Source organism: Arachis stenosperma, chromosome 3, assembly GCF_014773155.1.
Source record: "Arachis stenosperma cultivar V10309 chromosome 3, arast.V10309.gnm1.PFL2, whole genome shotgun sequence".
NCBI classification, from domain to species: Eukaryota; Viridiplantae; Streptophyta; class Magnoliopsida; order Fabales; family Fabaceae; genus Arachis; species Arachis stenosperma.
In genome coordinates, this window is record NC_080379.1 from 170,738,733 (window position 1) to 170,760,203 (window position 21,471).

The 21,471-nt window shown below is 34.5% G+C and overlaps 1 protein-coding gene across 1 annotated transcript; it reads right to left on the reverse strand.

Annotated features, from left to right (window-relative positions):
- Positions 1 to 3,644: 3,644 nt before the first annotated feature.
- Positions 3,645 to 10,177, reverse strand: LOC130970055 (probable DNA primase large subunit). The gene is made up of 20 exons (XM_057896012.1): positions 9,980 to 10,177; positions 9,572 to 9,633; positions 9,369 to 9,472; positions 8,878 to 8,959; positions 8,738 to 8,797; positions 8,571 to 8,634; positions 8,204 to 8,223; positions 7,654 to 7,737; positions 7,505 to 7,569; positions 7,359 to 7,407; positions 7,237 to 7,284; positions 7,048 to 7,137; positions 6,865 to 6,924; positions 6,165 to 6,224; positions 5,845 to 5,919; positions 5,414 to 5,499; positions 5,134 to 5,227; positions 4,952 to 5,059; positions 4,680 to 4,742; positions 3,645 to 4,066 (listed from the first exon to the last, which is right to left on the reverse strand). Exons 1-19 carry the CDS (start codon positions 10,131 to 10,133, stop codon positions 4,725 to 4,727), a joined length of 1,383 nt encoding a protein of 460 aa, XP_057751995.1. The 5' UTR covers positions 10,134 to 10,177; the 3' UTR covers positions 3,645 to 4,066; positions 4,680 to 4,724.
- Between the last annotated feature and the right edge of the window lie 11,294 nt (positions 10,178 to 21,471).

Below are 21,471 nucleotides of genomic sequence, written 5' to 3' on the forward strand. Positions count from 1 at the left end.
CTTCTATACTCATAAAGAACTAATTATAAGAACAAAATTGTGTTTATACCAACTAAACAAAACTATCTTACTATAAATCAGAATATAATGTTAATCTAAATTGGGAAACCACTGTGTGACACTGACACATTTAACTTCCAGACCTGAAAGAGGCATGCAATTGCGAGTTGCTAGAAAACCCACCCTCAATATTTTAAAGATCACCACTTTAACTTTAATAAAGACGGTAAAATCTTAAAACTTTTAAGACATGAAGCTTCAACTAGTCCATACTGTACTTGAAAATTTTTGTGATACTTATTTAATTTTATTTAATAACAAAATAAATACTTATTTTTATTGTAGTGCCATTTGTAATAATTTTTTGTTTTGTCATAATTAATGTATTTGATATAAAATTATTCATATGTTTTCACTTAGAACTTTAATCTTGTAAAAGATATACGAATTTATAGTATATTGTTAAATTTACAAACTACCTTAGCACAATAATACAATATATTTTAAATTTGTCACAAACCAACGAATAGACACATCGTGATGAATGAAAGAGCAGCAACTCAATTGTGCATATCACTGCATCCGTCTCCAACTTTTAATTTCTTTTTTTTTTTTTTCAAAATTTAAAAAAGAAGCAGAAATATTGTGGGTATTTGAAAAATTTCAACCACCACACATGGGTAAAGCAGAATTTGTAAAGCGACTGCATATGCCCCACTTGACGCAGCTCCATTATTATGTTGTTGATCAAAGGAGAGGACCCCAACTAGAAAAGATTAAATTTTACCAATTTGGGGTTGATTCCTTTCATAATTATAAGATATTATTTGGATAAAATACTGCGGCAATATATGCCCATATGACTAAGACATTATTGTACATGTTCATTATTATTCATAGTCGTGCATGTGAGATCAGAGAGCATGCAGTACACATTTGATTTTATTAATTAGTTCTTCAGTTATTAGGCTTAATTAGATATAATAATATATATAATTTATAGCTAGTCCTTATTGTTTAGCTATTGCAAACTACGTAGCATATATTTATATAGCTGTTGACAGGCCACAAAAGTAGGTGGTGGGGTTCATACGAGATTATGTTGCTATATATATATTTGAGTGAAAGGTAAGTTGAGACTTGAGACTTGAGATCAACTTTGCTGGAGAATATATAAGATTTTACTGGGACAATCATTTTTGGGAATTCTTTGAGGTTAAAGTTTTAAACAAATTTGTTCAATCTCTGAGGGGCCTGGAACTATTAACACAAGAAAAGATTTATGCAAGGAATGTCATTGACTGGTCTATATCAGCCATGTGACATTCATAATCGTAGATAGATAGATAGAGTGAGCTGGTTCAAGAAACAAGCTATCTTAGCCTTCGACATGTTATGTCCTTTACAATTTGTTGTCTCTTTTCTACTGCATCCCTTTATAACCATTAATTAAGCCTTTCCAGTGATCTCTGAAGAATTATAATTGCCATATCTTCATTATATATATTGTTCTTATATCGTTCTTTAAAACATAAATTAAAAACAAGGTAGAAAATCATCAATAGTTATGTGTTAAATCGTTATTTTAGCTTTAACAAAAAAGAAAAAGAAGTTAGTGTTTCGAATTTTTTATAACTGAGCTAGCTAGTTTCGTTTTAAGTTGTGCAATTTAATTTAATTCAATTCACACTAACTGGCTTATACCTTTTGACTCCGAACCCCAATCCCTCATTTGAAAAATAAATATTTTGTGTACACATTATTAATTCTCTTTTGTACTATGTTGATATGAGAAATGTGTTATGACATATTCAACATGAACCACCCATCAATATTCTCAATTTTGTCATTATATCTTTTCTTTGGTTTTCTTTTTTTTAACCCCACCTGCCTACTTGTATTTGAGTACATCAAGGGACTCACTATTTGGTGCATAATAAGCTTACACTTATTAGCTCTAAATCTATATATATCGCTTTATTATTAAGTGAAATGTAAGACTCATACTATATGATCTTAAATTTTATCTGTATAACACATCTTTTAATTTTATTAAAATTATTAAAAAGAAAACCCTATAAACAATGAATTGGAAAAAAAAATTATTCTCATATCTTAAAATCAAATCAAAGCCCTTTCACAGCCCCACTACTACATTTGATATGCATGATTTTTCACTATACACATAACAGGACCAAATAGTAGTAAACGAGAAGAGGTGAAATGAATTGTGAAATGAAAGGTGAGATATGATCAGGTGCAACATTTATTTAACAGAATGAGTGATGAAATAGTGGAGAATGGAGGCTATTTGCATGGCCCATGACACATGCAAGCCGTGTGAGTTTGTCATACTCATTATTATGAATGTCACTCTCAGCTTCCCCGTAAATAGGAGCAAACAAAGGGTTCAAACCCCCAAACATAAAGAAATTGGAGAGCAACGAGAAAAGTTGCCACAATAATGCACTATCAATCCAAAACCCCATTATGCTCTTCGATCTAACCACCCCAACCACATAGTGGGTCTACAAATACAGCTGGAACACAATTTCACTCTCAATTCTAATGTATACAAGCCTTTGCAACGCACATTTCTTTTATTAATTTTCTTTTTATATAACAACAAATCAAGAACGTATATTGCAAAAGAACTTCTTAGTTAAAAAAAAAAAAAAAACTTGCTATGTGATTGGTTAATGACTCATTGTATGTCTTTGTTACCTGGTTGTTATATGTCTTTGTATGATAAGTATATGATATTTTGTCATGAACCAGTATATATGTGACACTTTCAACTTCTAAAAGTGACCTATTATATAACTAGTATAATAAAGAATATACGGGTGTCGTTTGAACAAAATATTTTAAATATCAGAAAATTCAAATATTGTAATTAATTTTTTATTAAAATATTTTATTTGATTTAATTAGTTATATTTTTAATATATTATGTTTGAAAAATAGTTTAATTACATTTATTTATAAAATATATAGTTAATTATATTATTTATTAGTTTTAAATATTAACTAATACATTTTGAAGTGAGATAGAGACATGAGAAAATTAAAATCCCTCCATTATAAGTGAGATAAAGTAAAAAAATTACATTGATAACTAAAAATATTGAACAAAAATAATAAATTTTACTTACTTTGAACTCTCTTATTAATTAATGCATAGTTGTTTAGTGTCTCCTTTCTTATCGTAACTTGGGCCCCTAAGTTATGCATGCTTAGTTTCGCAAGGCTTCACATAATAATCATACTAATGAACTTGCACTTGTACTGTTAAGGGTGAATGAGCACTAGTTGGTTTAAGATATAGTCCATTCTAATTGGATTAGAATATAAAAAAAACTCTAATAATAGGAATAGTCTTCGTTCAGATTAGACTAATTAGAAGAAAAAGCCTGTAACAATACAAAAAGTGTATATATACATGGGGAATAAAAATCTAACGAATAAAAGGATTATGGCGAAAAAATGAAAAACCCGTAATTTTTGGTACTTGGCCAATCTCTAAACATCTTAGATATAAGGGAGGATATAAAAAAGGATGAGACTAAATAAATAATACTAATATTCATTCACAAAACCTGAATTCATGTTTCCCCATATCATTAATTGTTTCACTTAAAATATCACAGCATCACACTATCACACTACTATCTAATAATGGTATTATTTAACAATATATTGATCACGTGTGCATCAATTTAGTTTTATAAGATTTGACTTTCCAAATTAATTTCTAAAAAATACACTTCTGAATTAAATTAGTAATTTCATTAATTAAATGATGACATGAGATACAAATTCTAGTCAGCATCTAATTGACAGAAAAAAAAAACTAATTTAATTCATTGTATCTTTTTAAAAATAAAAAACTAAATTAGTGCAAACGGGAAACTATTTTGACTCTGCTTAATAAACATTCCCTCGGGCCAGTATCCGACCTGGACGTCAAGCATAACATATATCTAACTGTTGCCTCGGATGTTACGCAAAAGATTTTCCAGCATCCAGTCTGTGCATCGATGACGTCGAAGCATCAACAACGTTCCTAAATTTAGGTGTAAAATTTAGAATATTTTCAATACAATAATTTCAGACGGTTGAAATTCTACGGCCTATCATTTTTCGAGGGATAAAATATAACGTCCTACTTAACAAAGGAAGATGCCACTTGATAACTTTTTCACTTGACATCAACCAGATGTGTGGGGTCCTATAATACTCGGTTGCTTTAGGATGCAGTTGGTAGATATTTCATATTTGTGTAAGCAAGTATTAACAAATTATACAGGATTCAAAATGTATAGAATTGTGGTCGTTAAAATTGAGAATCCGAAATAATTATATGGACGGCGGTATTTGATTCACACCTCCGTATTTGACTCAAAAGTAATGTATTTCTCTACTAACGATAAGGTTGCTTATGCATTAAAAACAAAATATTTTATTTTTCTATCAAAAGTTTTTCAAAAGTTTTATGAATTTGTACGCCGTTGTTTACAAATTCAAGCTGTATGTTAATGAATGCAAACGTGTATTATTCCGGTTATGAATAATAGCCTATTTGTTCAGCTTCACATTACACACACATAGAAAAACATAAAAAGGCTAATAAATAAATAAAACATGGGAAAACAAGGACACAGCGCACAGAAACGAACCTGGGAGGGGCCACAGTACTCTGTCCATTGCGATAAACAAAATTCTTACGTTGAAGAGTCCTTCTGTATATTAAAAGTAATGAATAGTAAGTAATATCATACTAGAGTCTAGAGATAGTGGTCTAGTGGTGTCAGACCCAATTAGATCTCCCACTTTTATAGACGTATTTTGGGATTGAAGTGCCGATTCTATTGATAATCAAGATTATCAAGAAACGAATAACATGTGTGCAAGTTATTTGTGGTAATAGTATTGAAGATTATACTGCTACCTTTGCCTTTAATAGCCTTTGACTGTCACTGAAGTATTGATTTGGATGGTTAATCCCTGCATCACATGGCGCCGCATGAAGAGCTTCAAATGTCAAGGTGCAGGCCAACTGCACATACAGTATCCATATAGTCTCAGATATCAAACCAAATCCCTATTTCAGTAGGTTATGTTGAGACCAACCTGATAATCTCTATTTCTCACTTTGCCCATCACATCTTCCATTGCCCGACTATTAACCCCCATTCTACTGAGAGCAGCTCTTAGATTCTCCTCGCTAATTCAAATGATATCAATTAAATATCAAATCATTCATAACAAAAGAAAGGGGGGAAAAACACCAAAAAACGTGACTTAATATTAAACATTCCCAATAAGGCAATAACAATCAATAATTAGATGGAGCAAATTAGTTAGAAAGTTAAACTATCTACTTGATCGTTCATCAGATCATAACACTCACCCAAAATGTCGATAAGGGCAACCATGATGATCTCCAACACCAGGAGTTGATAAAATAATCTTTTGACAAGAATATGGAGTATAATCCTGGAAAATCCATCAAAATATTACTCACTGAAATTGATCAAACTTATGCACATAAAACACAAATCAATCCTGCAATGTCTACCCCCTTTATACTAAACAGTATTTTGATACCAACATGTTCTTAACAACTAAACAAGTATTCTTTGTTTTGTTAATTAAAAAATAATTTAAATACATAATTAATTAATAACAACGGTATTTGGACATGAGTATCAAGATTGTTTGGTGTATGAATAGTGTTTTTCCAAATAAAATACACAAGAACTAACTTTTAGAGTAAGTTTCAAATTACAAATGGAAATAAATGAAACATCCCAAATATCGGTCATGAAGTTCAAAACTTACAGTTTTCTTCCCTTCTTTCCCATAATTATGGCGTATGTTGTATGCATATTCTTTCTCAAACTTCTCCAGACCAACCTACAGCGAGATGTTTGATTAATAATTAAAAACTATTTGAGAAAAGAAAGCAACATATTAAAAAAAACTAGTTGGAGACTACAAATCTGTATGTCTAGAGAGATGTGAAGTAAACAGAATAGAAAGACAGATAGGGAATGATGCAAAAGGTCTTAATATCAAACTCGAAACCGTTCTAATTTTCATTCTAAATTTTCATTCATGTAATTGGAACGTAAGAGATAATATACAAGCAGCATACTTACCTTTTTAGAGAACTCCTCTCTCCAAAATGCAAGTGAATCATCTACGTTCAGGCCAACACCCTGCTTATATTACAGAGAAAAGGACAGTCAGATAAGATAAGACAATATAAGATCACACAGAGTAAGTGATAAGCAAAGGGATTAAGGAAACTTTTTTTGATCCATCAATCAAGCATATCCCAATAAATCATTTGGTTCAACAATGAAGGAACGTCAAAATGCATTACTTTGACTGACAATGCAAAAAAAAAAAAGGGGGGGGGGGGGGGGGGGGGGGGGCAAACAAACAGTGAAGTTTGGACCCAGCAAAAATATTACCATAAACCATTATACAAAAATGAATCCAATCAAAGTGTGGACAACCATGACAAGAACTACTCAAACCGAATTTATAAAAAATTTTAAAAGCAACGATGAACTTTTTATTAACAGAGTGCTCTGATTTTGTTCTGCAACATGAAACAAAGTAACTTCAACCGTCAGCATTCTTCCAGAAAGTCCCCAACCAGAGCAATGGAAAAATGAGGAACAAATAAATTACTTTTAAACATTATGTGAAAACATATGTCAAACTATAACCAGATTAGCTACACAGTGGCTGTCCACCCATGTGCATAATAGCAGCCTTGTTTAACATCTCACTTATGACTGCACAGACAAAACAGTATTTTCTTGTGCTCAAAATGCAACCAAACATAACCTTCAGAAATAAGCCTAGTTGCATCCTCCCTGCATGCTTTAAATGATGATCCTCTCTCAGCTGCAAATAAGTGGTATAAATCAGATCAGATGTAAGAACAAATAAAAAACATCGTGACTCAGTAAGTGGAAGTTGAAATATACATTATAGAAATGTGGCCATAATTTGTTACAAATCTCTAACCTTTTCAAATAGGTGACGCATGCACAAAGGAAATGAGCTCTTGGCAACCTGATCAATGTCCTTTAATGATATCTCACCATATTCTTTAGGCTGCAAAAAAGGTTCTCAATCAAAGAGATGATTATCAATCCAACATCACATCCATACCTAATAATAGATATAAATGATTGGACATGTTGCATCCATTACCTGAGAAAAATCAGGACCCAAATAGCTCGAACACAGGGCCTCCACAATCTATAAAGAAAGAGAGTCAACTTCTATGAAAAACAAACAACTTATTCGTACTCGAATCGCATAACTACACTTACAGGAGTCAACCTATGTTGTTCTTGTTCTCTAATTGAAGTTGCCCATTTTCTGCAATAATTAAAGGCAATTGTTTAAATCTTAAATCATTTAAAGAAAAAATAAAATAATAATCAACATTTATTACGATCAACATGACCAAGGAAACCTGTTTGTTAGGATGAGTGCCTTTGACAGAAGACTACGAAAAATTGTGGCTACAAGTGAAACAACCTGGTAAAGGAAAGCAGAAATGCAGAATTGAAATACAAAATCAACGATTGAAAACAAGAGTGAACATACAGTAGTTACATTAACCTGATTCATTGCAACGTATGCATATCCCTGATTTATAAATACTTTCCGTCCAGTTACAAGCTCTGGAACTTCTTCAAATGGTACCTATACGGAAAAAATATACAAATGAAGTAACCCATAGATTAATGAAAGAATGTTAGTTAAAGATGACGAAATGACAACTGTGAGGGCAGCATGGAGCATAAGAACTACTTTTCCAAAGAGATATTAAGATAATCAAGTTCTTCTTTCTCAAGACCATCACCAATCATTTTCTTCGTCCTGAGTTCACTAACCCATCTCTCTCCTCTGTATCATCCGCAAAAACATAAGCACACCAATTACTCTCTAAAATAAGTGTTTGGTAGTTGGGGAAAGCCGGAGGGGGCGGGGGAGGATTCAGAACTTTCCCAAGTAAAAAGCCATCATTAGAATCCAATATTGAACTTATCTTGCATATAGAGAAAGATAAGAAATACTTAAAATTGCAGTTACGTTACCAATGCGTTTAATCGTAAGATATATAAGTAATTAAGCAGGAAAAAAATAAAAAAGAAAGAAAAATGCATACCTTATAGTAGATTGCATCCGCTGCCAAAAAGGTAAGGGAACAAAAGAAAAAGCATGGGCAATTAGTTTTAAATAAACCAACAAAAAACACGAAATAACTTGTAAAATTCAACTAGAAAAACAAACGACAACTTTTGAAAATTGACGATTTTATTTCTTTAGAACAGAGCGGTAGTACAAATAAACCACTTTTAAGAATGGCCAAGATGTCTTTTTCAGATATTAATTCATGCAATTGCGACATTGGTAGTGGATTCACATATTCTTAGCAAGGTTAATTCACCATACAGTATTGAGCATGCACATAATTCTGCTGAAAAGAGCTACATAAATTACATGGTCAAGAAACGAAAGCAATGTGCTCTTACTAGTGGATAAAGACAGGTTATGACCAATAGAACGTGCAACTTGTCCCAATTTCTCTTTCAAGCTCTGAAAATTGAAAGATTCTAATTATTAGGCAATAAGCGGCACCTGTGGCTACTTAATTCAATTTGGATAAGAATTTTGAATACAAGAGCAACAAGAACGTTACCTCAAATTCTGCATTGCTTACAGCCTTGCAAGGAAGGTCAAATTCTTCCATGATGGCCCGCTGTGCACTCATAAGCAGTGTAAATGATAAGAAAATACCTTACTTGAAATACAAAACCATGACGTGTAGGTAGATACTACCTGAGCTTCAGCAGTTTGATTACGAAATCGGTGGCGAAAGAGTGCAGATTCCATAGAAAGAAACCATTTCCTCAATTCCTCCCTAGACATACAGGCAACAATTTAGTAATTTAGTTTACACGGAAATTTTTTTGAACAAAAAAAAAGGCAGTTAGGATTTTATGTAAGTATAAGGTTTTTATTTCTAATTTTAAACCCACTACTTTGATCTGAGTAAATCATCATTCAGGATCAATAATATGAGTTTGAAATACTGGGATGAGTAGTCAACTTCATTCTCCATAGACCAAATTCAAGAGTGTTAATGGTTTGTGCCTCATTTTACCAATTTATTCAATTCTGGCAATTTCCAATCAGTATTGGTCAAATGTTATTTATAGTATGATTCATTATTATTATGGTTAGCATCAAAGAAAAAGTGAAATGCATTTAAATGGCATGCATGAAACAGCAGTAAAAAAATGCAGAAAAGAGAGATAGAGAACTCTTACGTTCTGCAATACACAAGACGGAGAACAAAATGAGATATAATATCCTTGTTCAGAACCTGAGACGAATCTTGATGTCTCATATTTGTTTTCCACAGCTCATTTACCTAAGGAGTTTTACTTTCAAATAAGAATGGTCCAAATACCAAATGACATAATCAAATAAAATAGTAACCGATTAACGACGATTTATCCACTGTTTTTACCAATTTTTCCATTTCGTCCGGTTTCTTTCCCCTTGACAAGCCATCAGATATCCCCTTGAGAACTACAACCAGCAACAAAAGCAAATTGAAACACTTCAAAAGCATGACAATGACGCAGCAACAGAAACTCAGTACAACTACACACAAATTTGATGTTAATCCAATACTTTAAAAAGAAAATAAAATAAACAATACAAGATTTCAGATCTTCAGTTGAACACAACACTCAAATTAACCCAAACCTACACAACCAGATCTCGCTCTCTTTTCTTTTTCTTTTTGCCTATGATTTCTTAGGTACGTCAGATTATCCAAACCCTAGGTAACAGAAGAGTAGCGTTTTGAAACATTAATCGAACGTGCACAGATCTTTCGAATTGGAAGAAGAGAAAAAGAGGAAAGATTGACCTCGTAGACGATCGATGGCAAAAGATTCGAAATCTTCTAGCCTGACTTCGAGCTCTGGAGCGGAGCGATAAAGGGGAAGGGTCGGAGAAGCTGAAACGGAGCCACTGGAGGAGGAGAAGCTCCTGTGACTCTGATGAGATCGAACAACCTGCATCGTTTCTTGTGCGGCGGCGAAGACAGAGCAGTACAATCTGTGAATTGCTTCTCACAATGCAGAATCTCGGTTTCTGAATCGCGCGCCAAATAATTTGGCTTCGAGAGCAAATTGGCGGGAAACCATCTTCCATTGTTTTGGTTGTGAGAATTGGGCTTTCGTACAGTGAGAAAGATTCAAAAAAGTCTTTTTAAGATAAAAAAGAACTGTGGCGGAGGCCCAATAACAAGATGCAAAATATAAACAAGCCCCCCAAAAAGAAAAAGAGACTAGCCGACAACCCAAAATGAAAAGTCTCACTCACCGACTTTATTTTTGTTTTATTTTATTGTCCTCGTTCATTAAGGGAGTGTTTTTTTTTTTTTCCTGCAAATACCATAATATTGAATTAAAATTTTTTATACTGTCTTATTTAAACAATCATTTTATATGAATGATTCCGCAAAACTCAATTTTATGTTTGAGTACTTTACATAAAAATTTAAGAAAACTTTCAATTATCCTGGTACATTTTAGTAATTTTTAATCATAATTATAAAAATATATATATAATATATAATTAAAATTAATAGTTAAAATTTACTAAAACATTGTATATTGATATATTTAAAAAAAATTCAATTTATGTAATTTGGTTTTTTTTTTCAAAAGTTTATGTAACTTCTTGTTTAAATATAACAGTGTAAAAAGATATTATTTTTACAAGGAAAAACTACTAGAAAGAATTTGCAATTATTTTAAAATACTAGATGTCGTTGATATACGATATGACTACTTGGGAATCGCTTTTAACAAGCAAATTTTTTACTCCAAGCTATTTGGCTATCGAGAGCCAGCTAAGATAGCTTCATATTTGGCTTGATTGTTCGACACTAGAAATTTGCATTAAGGGATTGCTTGTACAATAGTCCGTTCGGGGTTTCCAGAATCACCCCCACACTGCCTGAAACATTGTTGGAGGCTCTATCCACATGGAGCTTCCACTATTGGGTCAGAGGCTTAGTATTAAGATTGGCCATTTTGGCCAAGAAGTCTGCCTGGGCTTTGATAGCATGCCTTGGTTGGTAGGCGACGTCGAACTGTGATAGCACCTATCTTACCTGTCAATTTGGATTTTTGCAGCACCTTTCTGATAGGCTGGTTGATTCGTACTATGATTGGGTGGCTTTGAAAGTATTGCTTGAGCTGTCGAGATGAGATAAGTAAGGTAAAAGCTAGTTTTCCCACCACTAGTATCGATTTTATGTATTCTGGAATACCTTGCTGATGAAGTATGCTAGAAATTGTCAGCTCCCCGCTTCCCGAATGAGCATCATGCCCATTGTTTTGTCTGGGATCGCTAGGTATAGATATAGCATCTCTTCGATTTGCGATTTTGCCAACACTGGTGGTTCCGACAAGAGTTTCTTAAAGTGTTGAAAAGTGGTCTCGCACTCCTTCTTCCATTGAAAAGTGATCCTTTTTTTCATCAAGTTGAAAAAAGGGAGGGCCCTTTGTGCCGAAGCCACGCAAAAATGTGAAAGGGCTGCAAATCTCTCTGACAGTCTTTGGACGTCTTTGACAGACCCGGGACTGGCCATCTAGATGATCGCGTCGCATTTCTTCGGATTGGCTTCGACCCCTAGCTAGGTTAGCATAAAGCCGAGAAACTTACCAGCTTCCATTGTGAAGGCACATTTTGCCGAGTTCAGGTGCATCTTGTGTTCGCGGAGGGATCCAAAAATTTGGCAAAGATCATCTAGCAAAGATTCTTACTCGGAGGTCTTAACGAGCATATTGTCAACATACACTTCTATCGTCTTGCTAATTTGACTTTGGAAGATTTTGGTCATCAGTCGTTGGTACGTGGCCCCGGCGTTCTTCAGGCCGAAGGGCATGGCCGTATAGCAGTAATTGTCGTTCAGGGTGATGAATGTTATTTTCTCCTCGTCAGGTAGATGTATCGGTATCTGGTTGTACCCGGAATATGCGTCCATGAAGCTCAGATACTTGTACCCAGATGACAAGTCGACAAGGTTGTCGATGTTGGACAGTTTGAAAGAGTCCTTAGGAGAAGCCTTGTTCAGGTCCGAGTAGTCAATGCACATCCTCCATTTACCATTGGACTTTTGGACCATCACCACGATCGACAACCAAGTTGAGTATGTGAGTTCTCGAATAAAACCAGCTTATAGGAGGGTGGTTGTTTTCCTTTTTTACTTTGGCCACTCTGTTTGCCAACATCTTTTGTCGCTTATGTGCCATTGGCTTTGCCTTCGCCTTCACGGCAAGTTGGTGGGACATGAAACCAGGGTCCAGGCCTAGCATGTCCGCGGGGTCCACGCGAAGAGATCCCCGTTTTCTCTTAAGGGAGATGCTAGGGGAGCTTTTAGTTCATACGGCATGCTTTGTTTTGGTTCTGGCCTGGGACATTTTTCTATCCTTGCATCTAGATCTGCCATGAATATTCCTATTCCGTCACGAGATATTTTTTTCGAATGCTCAGGCTGGTGTGATCACAGGCTACTGTCGCTTCCAAACCGTCGTAGATGGTTCCAATTGCGTTGTCGCCTGCCCAAAATTTCATGGTTAGGTATCTTGTGAATACCACCGCGTATAAGTCTTTGAGCGTCTTTCTGCCCAAAATGACATTGTATGCGGTTGAGTCTTGGAAGACAACAAAGTTGGCCATGACAATTTGCCTCTTGACCCTATTTCCTACGCTGGACGCTGGTAGGGAGCTTGACTGCCCTGTCCGACTTGATGAAGAAGTCTCCCAGGCCCACCACCCTGTTCTGGTGTGTGTGGAGGTCACAGTCACGGAGCCCGAGGGCATCGAAGGCATTCCTAAGCAGGATATTCGAATCGGTGCCCGTGTTTACCAGTATCCTCTTTACGAGCCCGGATCCTATCCTGACCATAGTAACCATGGGCGGGTCATCAGTAACGTCCTGGATCCGGTAATTCTGTGATCAAAATGTGAAATCGGGAAAGGTTGGTGGCATGCGGTGTTCTGAGGCTGTTGTCGCAAAGATCTTAAGCTCTCTCGTCTGGGAGGCCTTTGACTTCTCGCTTGACCTCCCAACCACCACATTGACCACGATGGTGGAGTCCACCTCAGCTTCCTCCCTTGATGGTGGTCTGCCTGCTTGGGGGTTGAGGCCCTCTCCCATTTTCGGAAATCTCTCTCTTGCCAGTTTTCGTAGTTCGTGTATTTTTTGTGTATTCAAAAAGTTTTCCATCACGGATGTCTTGCTCCATCTTCATGCTCTTCAATAATGAAGATTCGCTGCCATAAGCGCTACCACAACTTAGAAATAATGGACTGAATATTATTTGGAGTGAACCTATTTTCTTAATTCTACGTTAAGATTTCAAAACTCTATACAATTTCTAGATATAAAAGGAATAAATAATTTAAAATTTAATCTTTTTATAATTTAAATTTAAAATTAAATATTTTATCTCACATCTGTCTATCTATTTTTTTATATAAAAATTGATACCAAAATTATTCTACATTTAAATAATGACATATAGATTCTTTAAAATGTTGCTATGTCAGCATATTAGTATAGATGTAATTTGATTAAATATATTTTTTTCTTTCAATCTCAATATTAATTCTTGTAACGATTTTTATAATAATTAGCAAAATAATCCTTATAATTAAAATCTCATTTTAATAATGCTAAATGTCTTTTTCATTATTCAATTTATATTTTATAACGGTTCTCATAATAATTAACAAAGTTTTCTTATGTAAAGTATCATATGTGTGGGGTTCTAAATTGCAGATTAAAGTATCTTTAATTTTTTTAGAGACATATGAAATACTCTTTTTTGGTGACGGAAAAATATCAAACGAACAAACAAAAATAAAGATCTGCTTAAGAAGAAGGGTAGTTCCGCTGAATGTTATTCTCAAACTCCTTTCAAGGCAACGGAAGTTCCACATGGTGAAAAAGAGTCCTCATCACCGTCTTTGTCATGATGTCTGCCACTGTATTTGTATCTTTCAAGATCAACCGAAGATTAACTCGTCATTTCCAAAACATGATATCCCGGATTTTCATCATTAAAGGATCAACAAAACCAGAACAATCCTAGGAATTATTGACAAGAGTAAAGGCCTCCACACAATCTGTCTCACAAATAACATTTTATGTCCCAAGTTGCAGGCTAAAAGATATTCTCTCCAAATAGCGAACAACTCTCCTTGCAGAATATTATGACTCTCAATTGTTCCCAAACAGTCTTGTTGCCAACTTTCATTCCAATCTCTGCTAACACAGGCAAAACTAATTCAAGCACCATTACCAGGGTAAATAGCATCATAGTTAATCTTAAAGATATCCACCAAGGGAGATCCAAACGCCACTAATAATAGAGGAAATAGATACTCATTGCATCTCAAAAATATTCTAAAGTTTTTTTTTAGAATAAAAACTGTTCATACCCTGACCCAACGATGAGGCCCAGGTCCTAACAAAAGGCCCAATCTAGGAGGATTGAGCCTCGCCTTGAACCGACCTCTTCTCTATGAAGTCGGTTCCTATCACGACCAATCCTAAAGAAGTCGGGGATGATGATTAACTGGCAGATAATCACTCATTCAAATGAGTAACTGCCCCTAAAATCTCTATACCCACTTCCAGGAGTCATATCTCAATTTCCCTAAAATAAAGGGACGGTTATCCACCTTAAAAGGTGGAACTACTTCAGCGGTGGTTATTGGATCACCACTATAAATATCCTGACACTCCTCAGGTATCTCTAAGTTCCAATACATTCTAAAACCTGCTTAATCCTTTGCTGACTTAGGCATCGGAGTGTCTTTGCAGGTACCACCCCCCATTCTTTCACGCACGCAAGTCGGACGGAGGCTTCCAAGGTGCAAACCCATTCGAAGGCCTCCTCCCTCAACGATTGGGCCAACCAACGCCATCCAATCCACTAATCTCCGATTACCCATCGTAAAAAAAACCATACTAAGTTAGTCACCTTATTTGTAGACTAAGGTTCATGGGATAAAAGATCTCGTTATTCTTAACATGCCAAATTCACCGGAAACGAAAAAAAAAATTAAAAGGATATTGTTTGCCATAAAATAAGAACCATACTATTGCTAATTCCTAATTTTAGACTATTACAATCAAATTTATGTCTAATAATCCATTTTTTTTTTTGCATGCACTTTAATAGTATTATAGAATACACAAGTAACTATAATAATGTTAAATAAAATTATAACTTGCATTCGATCTTTACAATGTTTACTTTTGAATTGATTCAAACTAAAATAATATTCAATGTTATTTTATTTTATTTAAATATTTATATTTTAATTTTATCCAATAAAAAATACAATTTATTTATACTTATCAAAATAATTGATAATATAAATATAAAAGGTTTTAAATTTCGAAACATAAATTAGTAAAGGAAAAGTTTAGGGGCCATCAATTTTATTGAATTTTGGCCAGCATATAACCAGCAGAGAAAGGTGAGTCATTGGATGAAATCTAACATCAATTTCACACCATTAAATCATTATTGATGGCTATTTAATGGCTATCAATCACAAAAGTTGCTGGCCCCATAGCATTTCTCATTAGTAAAAATAACTTTAGAGATTATACAAATAATTACCTTACATAAAATCTTAAAATATTTATAACCCATAATTTTTAGGTAATTAAATTTTCATAATTTCAAAAAATATATTTTTTAAAAAATTATTTATCATTTGTATTTAAAATGATTTTTATAATATTTATTAATCACCTTTTATTGTAAAATAAATAAAGATATATATAAAATAAAGATGTATAAATAGAAGACTCTATTATTAATATAATTAGCTCAATAATATTTATATATATATAATAATATTATATGTTGTATTGTGTATATATATACAAAGATAAGAAAAAGTATTAAAAATAAAGAGAGAGAAAATTGCATTTGTTTATTGTTACTATCTCAATATAATAAAGATGGTTAATATTGCTATTAATATTATATGTAAAGAGTAATAGAAAATAGAATTTAAAATACTTATAAAATAAAAGAAGAGAAAGAATTGTAATAGTAATATAAGGAGAAGGGTATTTGATTGTAACATAAAAGAGAATAATATTAAGTTGTTGTAAAGAGATAGAGAAAGGGAAGTATTTATAACTGTGTTCAATCCATTTGCCTCGTTCATGTTTTATAGGCAAATAAATTCAACTATTCAAACTTTATTAATTGTACTTTTTCATGTGAATTTGCTCCTTACATAGGAAATCAGATCCACCCTTAAATGAGCATTCATCCTTATCTATCCATGCTGTAACACTCCCCCTTGAATGCTCATTTAGGAATATGCCTCATTAAAACCTTACTAAAGAAAACCCTGTGGGAAAAACCTTAGTGAAGGAAAAAGAGTACCATATCCTTGGAGACTGCCTCATTAAAAACCTTGTCAAGAAAAACCCAATGGGAAAAAAACCTGACCAAGGAAAAAAGAGTACAGTCTCCCTCTTGCTGACATTATTTAACGTCTCGAAATCGGCGCATCCCAATCTCATGTACCAATCTTTCAAAGGAGGATTTTGGGAGTGACTTTGTAAATAAATCTGCCAGATTGTCACTTGAACGGATCTGTTGGACATCAATTGTCCCTTGATTTTGAAGATCATGAGTGAAGAAGAATTTGGGAGAAATGTGCTTTGTTCTATCGCCTTTAATGTATCCGCCTTTAAGTTGAGCAATGCATGCTGTATTATCTTCAAACAGGACAATTGGAGCTATCTTATGATCAATCAGTCCACATGATGACATAATATATTGAATCAAACTCCTCAGCCAAAAACACTCGCGACTAGCTTCATGAATCGCCAGTATTTCAGCATGATTAGAGGATGTTGCAGCAATTGTCTGTTTCGTGGACCTCCAAGATATAGCTGTACCACCATATGTGAACAGGTATCCTGTTTGAGATCTCCCTTTATGTGGATCAGACAAGTATCCGGCATCTGCATAGCCAACTAGTTGTGACTTAGATCCGTAGGGATAAAACAATCCCATATCAACCGTTCCATGAAGATATCGAAAAATTTGTTTGATTCCACTCCAATGTCTTCTGGTTGGAGAGGAACTATACCTTGCTAGTAAATTTACCGCGAATGATATGTCAGGTCGCGTATTATTAGCAAGATACATTAGCGCTCCAATGGCACTAAGATATGGTACTTCAGGACCAAGGATATCTTCATTCTCTTCTTTAGGACGGAATTGATCCTTTTTCACATCTAAAGATCTTACAATCATTGGGGTACTTAATGGATGTGACTTATCCATATAAAATCTCTTCAAGATCTTTTCTGTGTATGTTGTTTGATGAATAAAGATCCCACTTTTTATATGCTCGATCTGCAGGCCGAGACAAAATTTAGTTTTTCCAAGATCTTTCATCTCAAACTCTTCTTTTAGAGTTTTTATAATTGTTGGAATCTCTTCAGGAGTCCCAATGATATTTAAATCATCAACATACACAGCAATTATAATGAATCCAGAAGCTGTTTTCTTTATGAAAACACACGGGCATATATCATCATTCTTGAAACCGTTTTTGGCCAGATACTCAGTAAGACGATTATACCACATTCGTCCAGATTGTTTTATACCATATAAAGATCTTTGCAATTTGACTGAGTATAACCCTTGTGAATATTCACTGGATGGTTTAGATATCTTTAGTCCTTCAGGGACTTTCATATAGATATCCCGATCTAATGAGCCGTATAAATAGGCTGTTACCACATCCATTAAATGCATATGCAGTTTATGATATGCAGATAAACTGACCAAATAACGCAATGTTATTGCATCCACTACAGGGGAATACGTTTCTTCATAATCTATACCGGGCCTTTGTGAAAAACCTTGTGCCACAAGTCGGGCTTTATAGCGCACAACTTCATTTTTCTCATTTCGTTTTCTCACAAATACCCATTTGTATCCAACAGGTTTTACATCTTCAGGTGTACGGACTACAGGTCCAAAGACTTCACGTTTTGCAAGTGAGTCTAATTCAGCCTTCATGGCTTCTTTCCATTTTGGCCAATCATTCCTTTGTCGACATTCTTCGACTGATCTTGGCTCAAGATCCTTACTTTCATGCATGATATCTAATGCCACATTATATGCAAATATTTCATTGACAATTGTCTTATTTCGGTCTCATTTCTCTCCTGTAAAGACATAATTTATCGAGATCTCGTCACTTTCACAATTTTCAGGTACCTGAACGTCTTCTGGCGTTATATCAGAATTTTGGACAACTGCCGGTGTCTTTACTATGTCTTTTTCAACAGGAATCGTATTTACCTCTTTTCTCTTTCGAGGATTTTTATCTTTGGAACCGACAGGCCTGCCACGCTTTTGGCGTGTATTTGCTTCCGTGGCTATTTGTCCTACTGGACATCAATTCGAATTGGGGCATTTTCCGCCCTGCCACGCTTCTGGCGTGAATTTGCTTCAGTGGCTACTTGTCCTACTGGGACGTCAATTCGAATTGAGGCATTTTCCGCTGGTATATAAGATTTGGTTATCCTCTTTGTATCGGAAAATGCATCAGGCAATTCATTTGCTATTCTTTGCAAATGTATAATCTTTTGAACTTCTAGTTCACATTGCCCTGATCGAGGATCTAAATACATCAACGATGATGCATTCCAATTAAGTTCCTTTTCAGGAAGCTTATTCTCTCCCCCTAATGTTGGAAATTTTGATTCATCAAAATGACAATCCGCAAACCTGGCTTTAAATACATCTCCAGTTTGTATCTCAAGATACCTCACTATAGAGGGAGAATCATATCCAACATATATTCCCAATTTTCTTTGGGGTCCCATTTTGGTGCGATTAGGTGGTGCAATGGGAACATATATTGCACACCCAAATATTCTTAAATGGGAAACATTTGGCTGCTGGCCAAAAGCTAATTGCATAGGAGAGAATTGATGATAACTCGTTGGCCTCAAACGAATAAGTGCTGCGGCATGTAAAATAGCATGCCCCCAAACCGAGGTTGGGAGATTTGTTCTCATAAGCAAGGGTCTAGCAATTAATTGGAGGCGCTTAATAAGTGATTCTGCTAACCCATTTTGTGTGTGAACATAAGCTACTGGATGTTCAACACTTATTCCATTAGCCATACAATAAGCATCAAAAGCTTGGGAAGTAAATTCACCAGCATTATCAAGACGAATTGCTTTAATTGGATTTTCTGGAAATTGTGCTTTTAATCGAATAATTTGAGCCAATAATCTCGCAAACGCCAGGTTGCGAGAAGATAATAAGCACACATGTGACCATCTCGAAGATGCGTCTATTAGGACCATAAAATATCTAAAAGATCCACATGGTGGATGAATAGGCCCACATATATCACCTTGAATCCTTTCTAGGAATTCAGGAGACTCAAATCCAATCTTTACTGGTGATGGCCTTAAAATTAACTTTCCCTGAGAACATGCAGCACAACAAAATTCACTAGTTTTAAGAATCTTCTGGTTCTTTAGTGAATGTCCATGAGAGTTTTCAATAATTCTTCTCATCATGGTTGTTCCCGGATGACCCAAACGGTCGTGCCAAGTTATGAATTCATTTGGGCTAGTAAACTTCTGGTTTACAGTGGCATGTGATTCAATTGCACTAATCTTGGTATAATACAGCCCAGATGAAAGTGAGGGTAATTTTTCTAATATAACTTTCTTATTTGAATCATGAGTTGTGATATATAAATACTCATGATTTCCCTCATTCATCGTCTCAACATGATATCCATTTCGGCGAATATCTTTGAAACTCAACAAGTTCCTCAGAGACTTGGTAGATAATAGTGCATTATTTATTATAAATTTTGTTCCTCCAGGAAACAAAATTATAGCTCTTCCGGAGCCTTCTATCACATTGCCTGAGCCAATAATAGTATTAACATATTCCTCTTTTGGCACAAGATGGGTAAAATATATATCACTTTTGAGAATAGTGTGCGAACTTGCACTATCCGCAAGGCATACATCTTCATTACATATCCTTGCCATTCTCTTCAAAAACAAATAATAATAAAATAAGTAGTATGCACAGATAAATTGAATACCTGATCAAAATTATTTTTCTAAGAAATATTGCACATAAAATAATGTCATATACTAAAATTTTTTTTTAAAAACATGACATATTCATTGATTTCAAAATTCATAAACATTAATATTTCATTATTTATGTACATCACATTTGAAACTTAAATACATAGAAAATAAAACTTGACAATAAGTTCTTTACATTATTTATTTACATATATACTTCACAATCCCACATATTAAACTATTCCATCATTGATCAAATGACCAATATTTCCTTCAGGGTCCTCAAAGAAATCAGATACATCATAATGAGTGGTGGAGTTCTCAACATCATTTGAAACAAAATTTGTTTCCTTTCCTTTGTCGTTCTTTTCAAAGATGCCTGGTAAAGATCGACTAGGTGCCTTGGGGTACGACAGGTACGTGACCAATGGCCCTTTCCACCACAGCGGAAACACTTCTCCTCAGTTGATTTATTCTGCCCGATATTCCTTTCTTTGTCCCACTTCTGGTGAGATCCTCTTTTGAACATAATTCTTTTTCCTTCCATAATTTTTCTTGTTATTAAAAGCTTGCCATTTACCTCTTCTGGGGTAATGATTTGCCGCATTTACTTCAGGAAATGGGGCGGCGCCAGCTGGGCGCGTTTCATGATTTTTCAATAACAACTCATTGTTGCGTTCGGCAACAAGAAGGCAAGAAATTAACTCAGAATATTTTTTAAACCCTTTCTCTCGATACTGCTGCTGCAGGAGCACATTCGAGGCATGGAAGGTTGAGAAAGTTTTCTCCAACATATCATGATCAGTTATTTTTTCCCCACACAATTTCATTCGTGAGGTGATTCGAAACATTGCAGAATTATATTCATTTATAGATTTAAAATCTTGTAAACGCAAATGCATCCATTCATACCGGGCTTGAGGAAGTATCACCGTTTTCTGATGATTGTACCTTTCTTCAAGGTCTTTCCAAAGATCTGCAGGATCTTTTAATGTAAGATATTCATTTTTCAATCCCTCGTCAAGATGACGACGAAGAAAAATCATGGCTTTGGCTTTATCCTTCTGGGATGCATTATTTTCAGCCTTAATGGTATCTCCAAGATCCATTGAATCAAGATGGATTTCAGCATCTAGTATCCATGATAAATAATTGTTTCCAGATATATCAAGAGCATTGAATTCAAGATGAGAGAGATTCGACATAATGAAAATATT

Coding starts and splice junctions, on each gene's coding strand:
- LOC130970055 (XM_057896012.1), bottom strand. CDS start 10,133: ATGCAGGTTGTTCGATCTCATCAGAGTCACAGGAGCTTCTCCTCCTCC. Junction 8,960..9,368: donor CGTCTTGTGTATTGCAGAAC/GTAAGAGTTCTC, acceptor CTGTATGTCTAG/GGAGGAATTGAGGAAATGGT. Junction 6,225..6,864: donor AACTAGGCTTATTTCTGAAG/GTTATGTTTGGT, acceptor TAATATAAGCAG/GGTGTTGGCCTGAACGTAGA.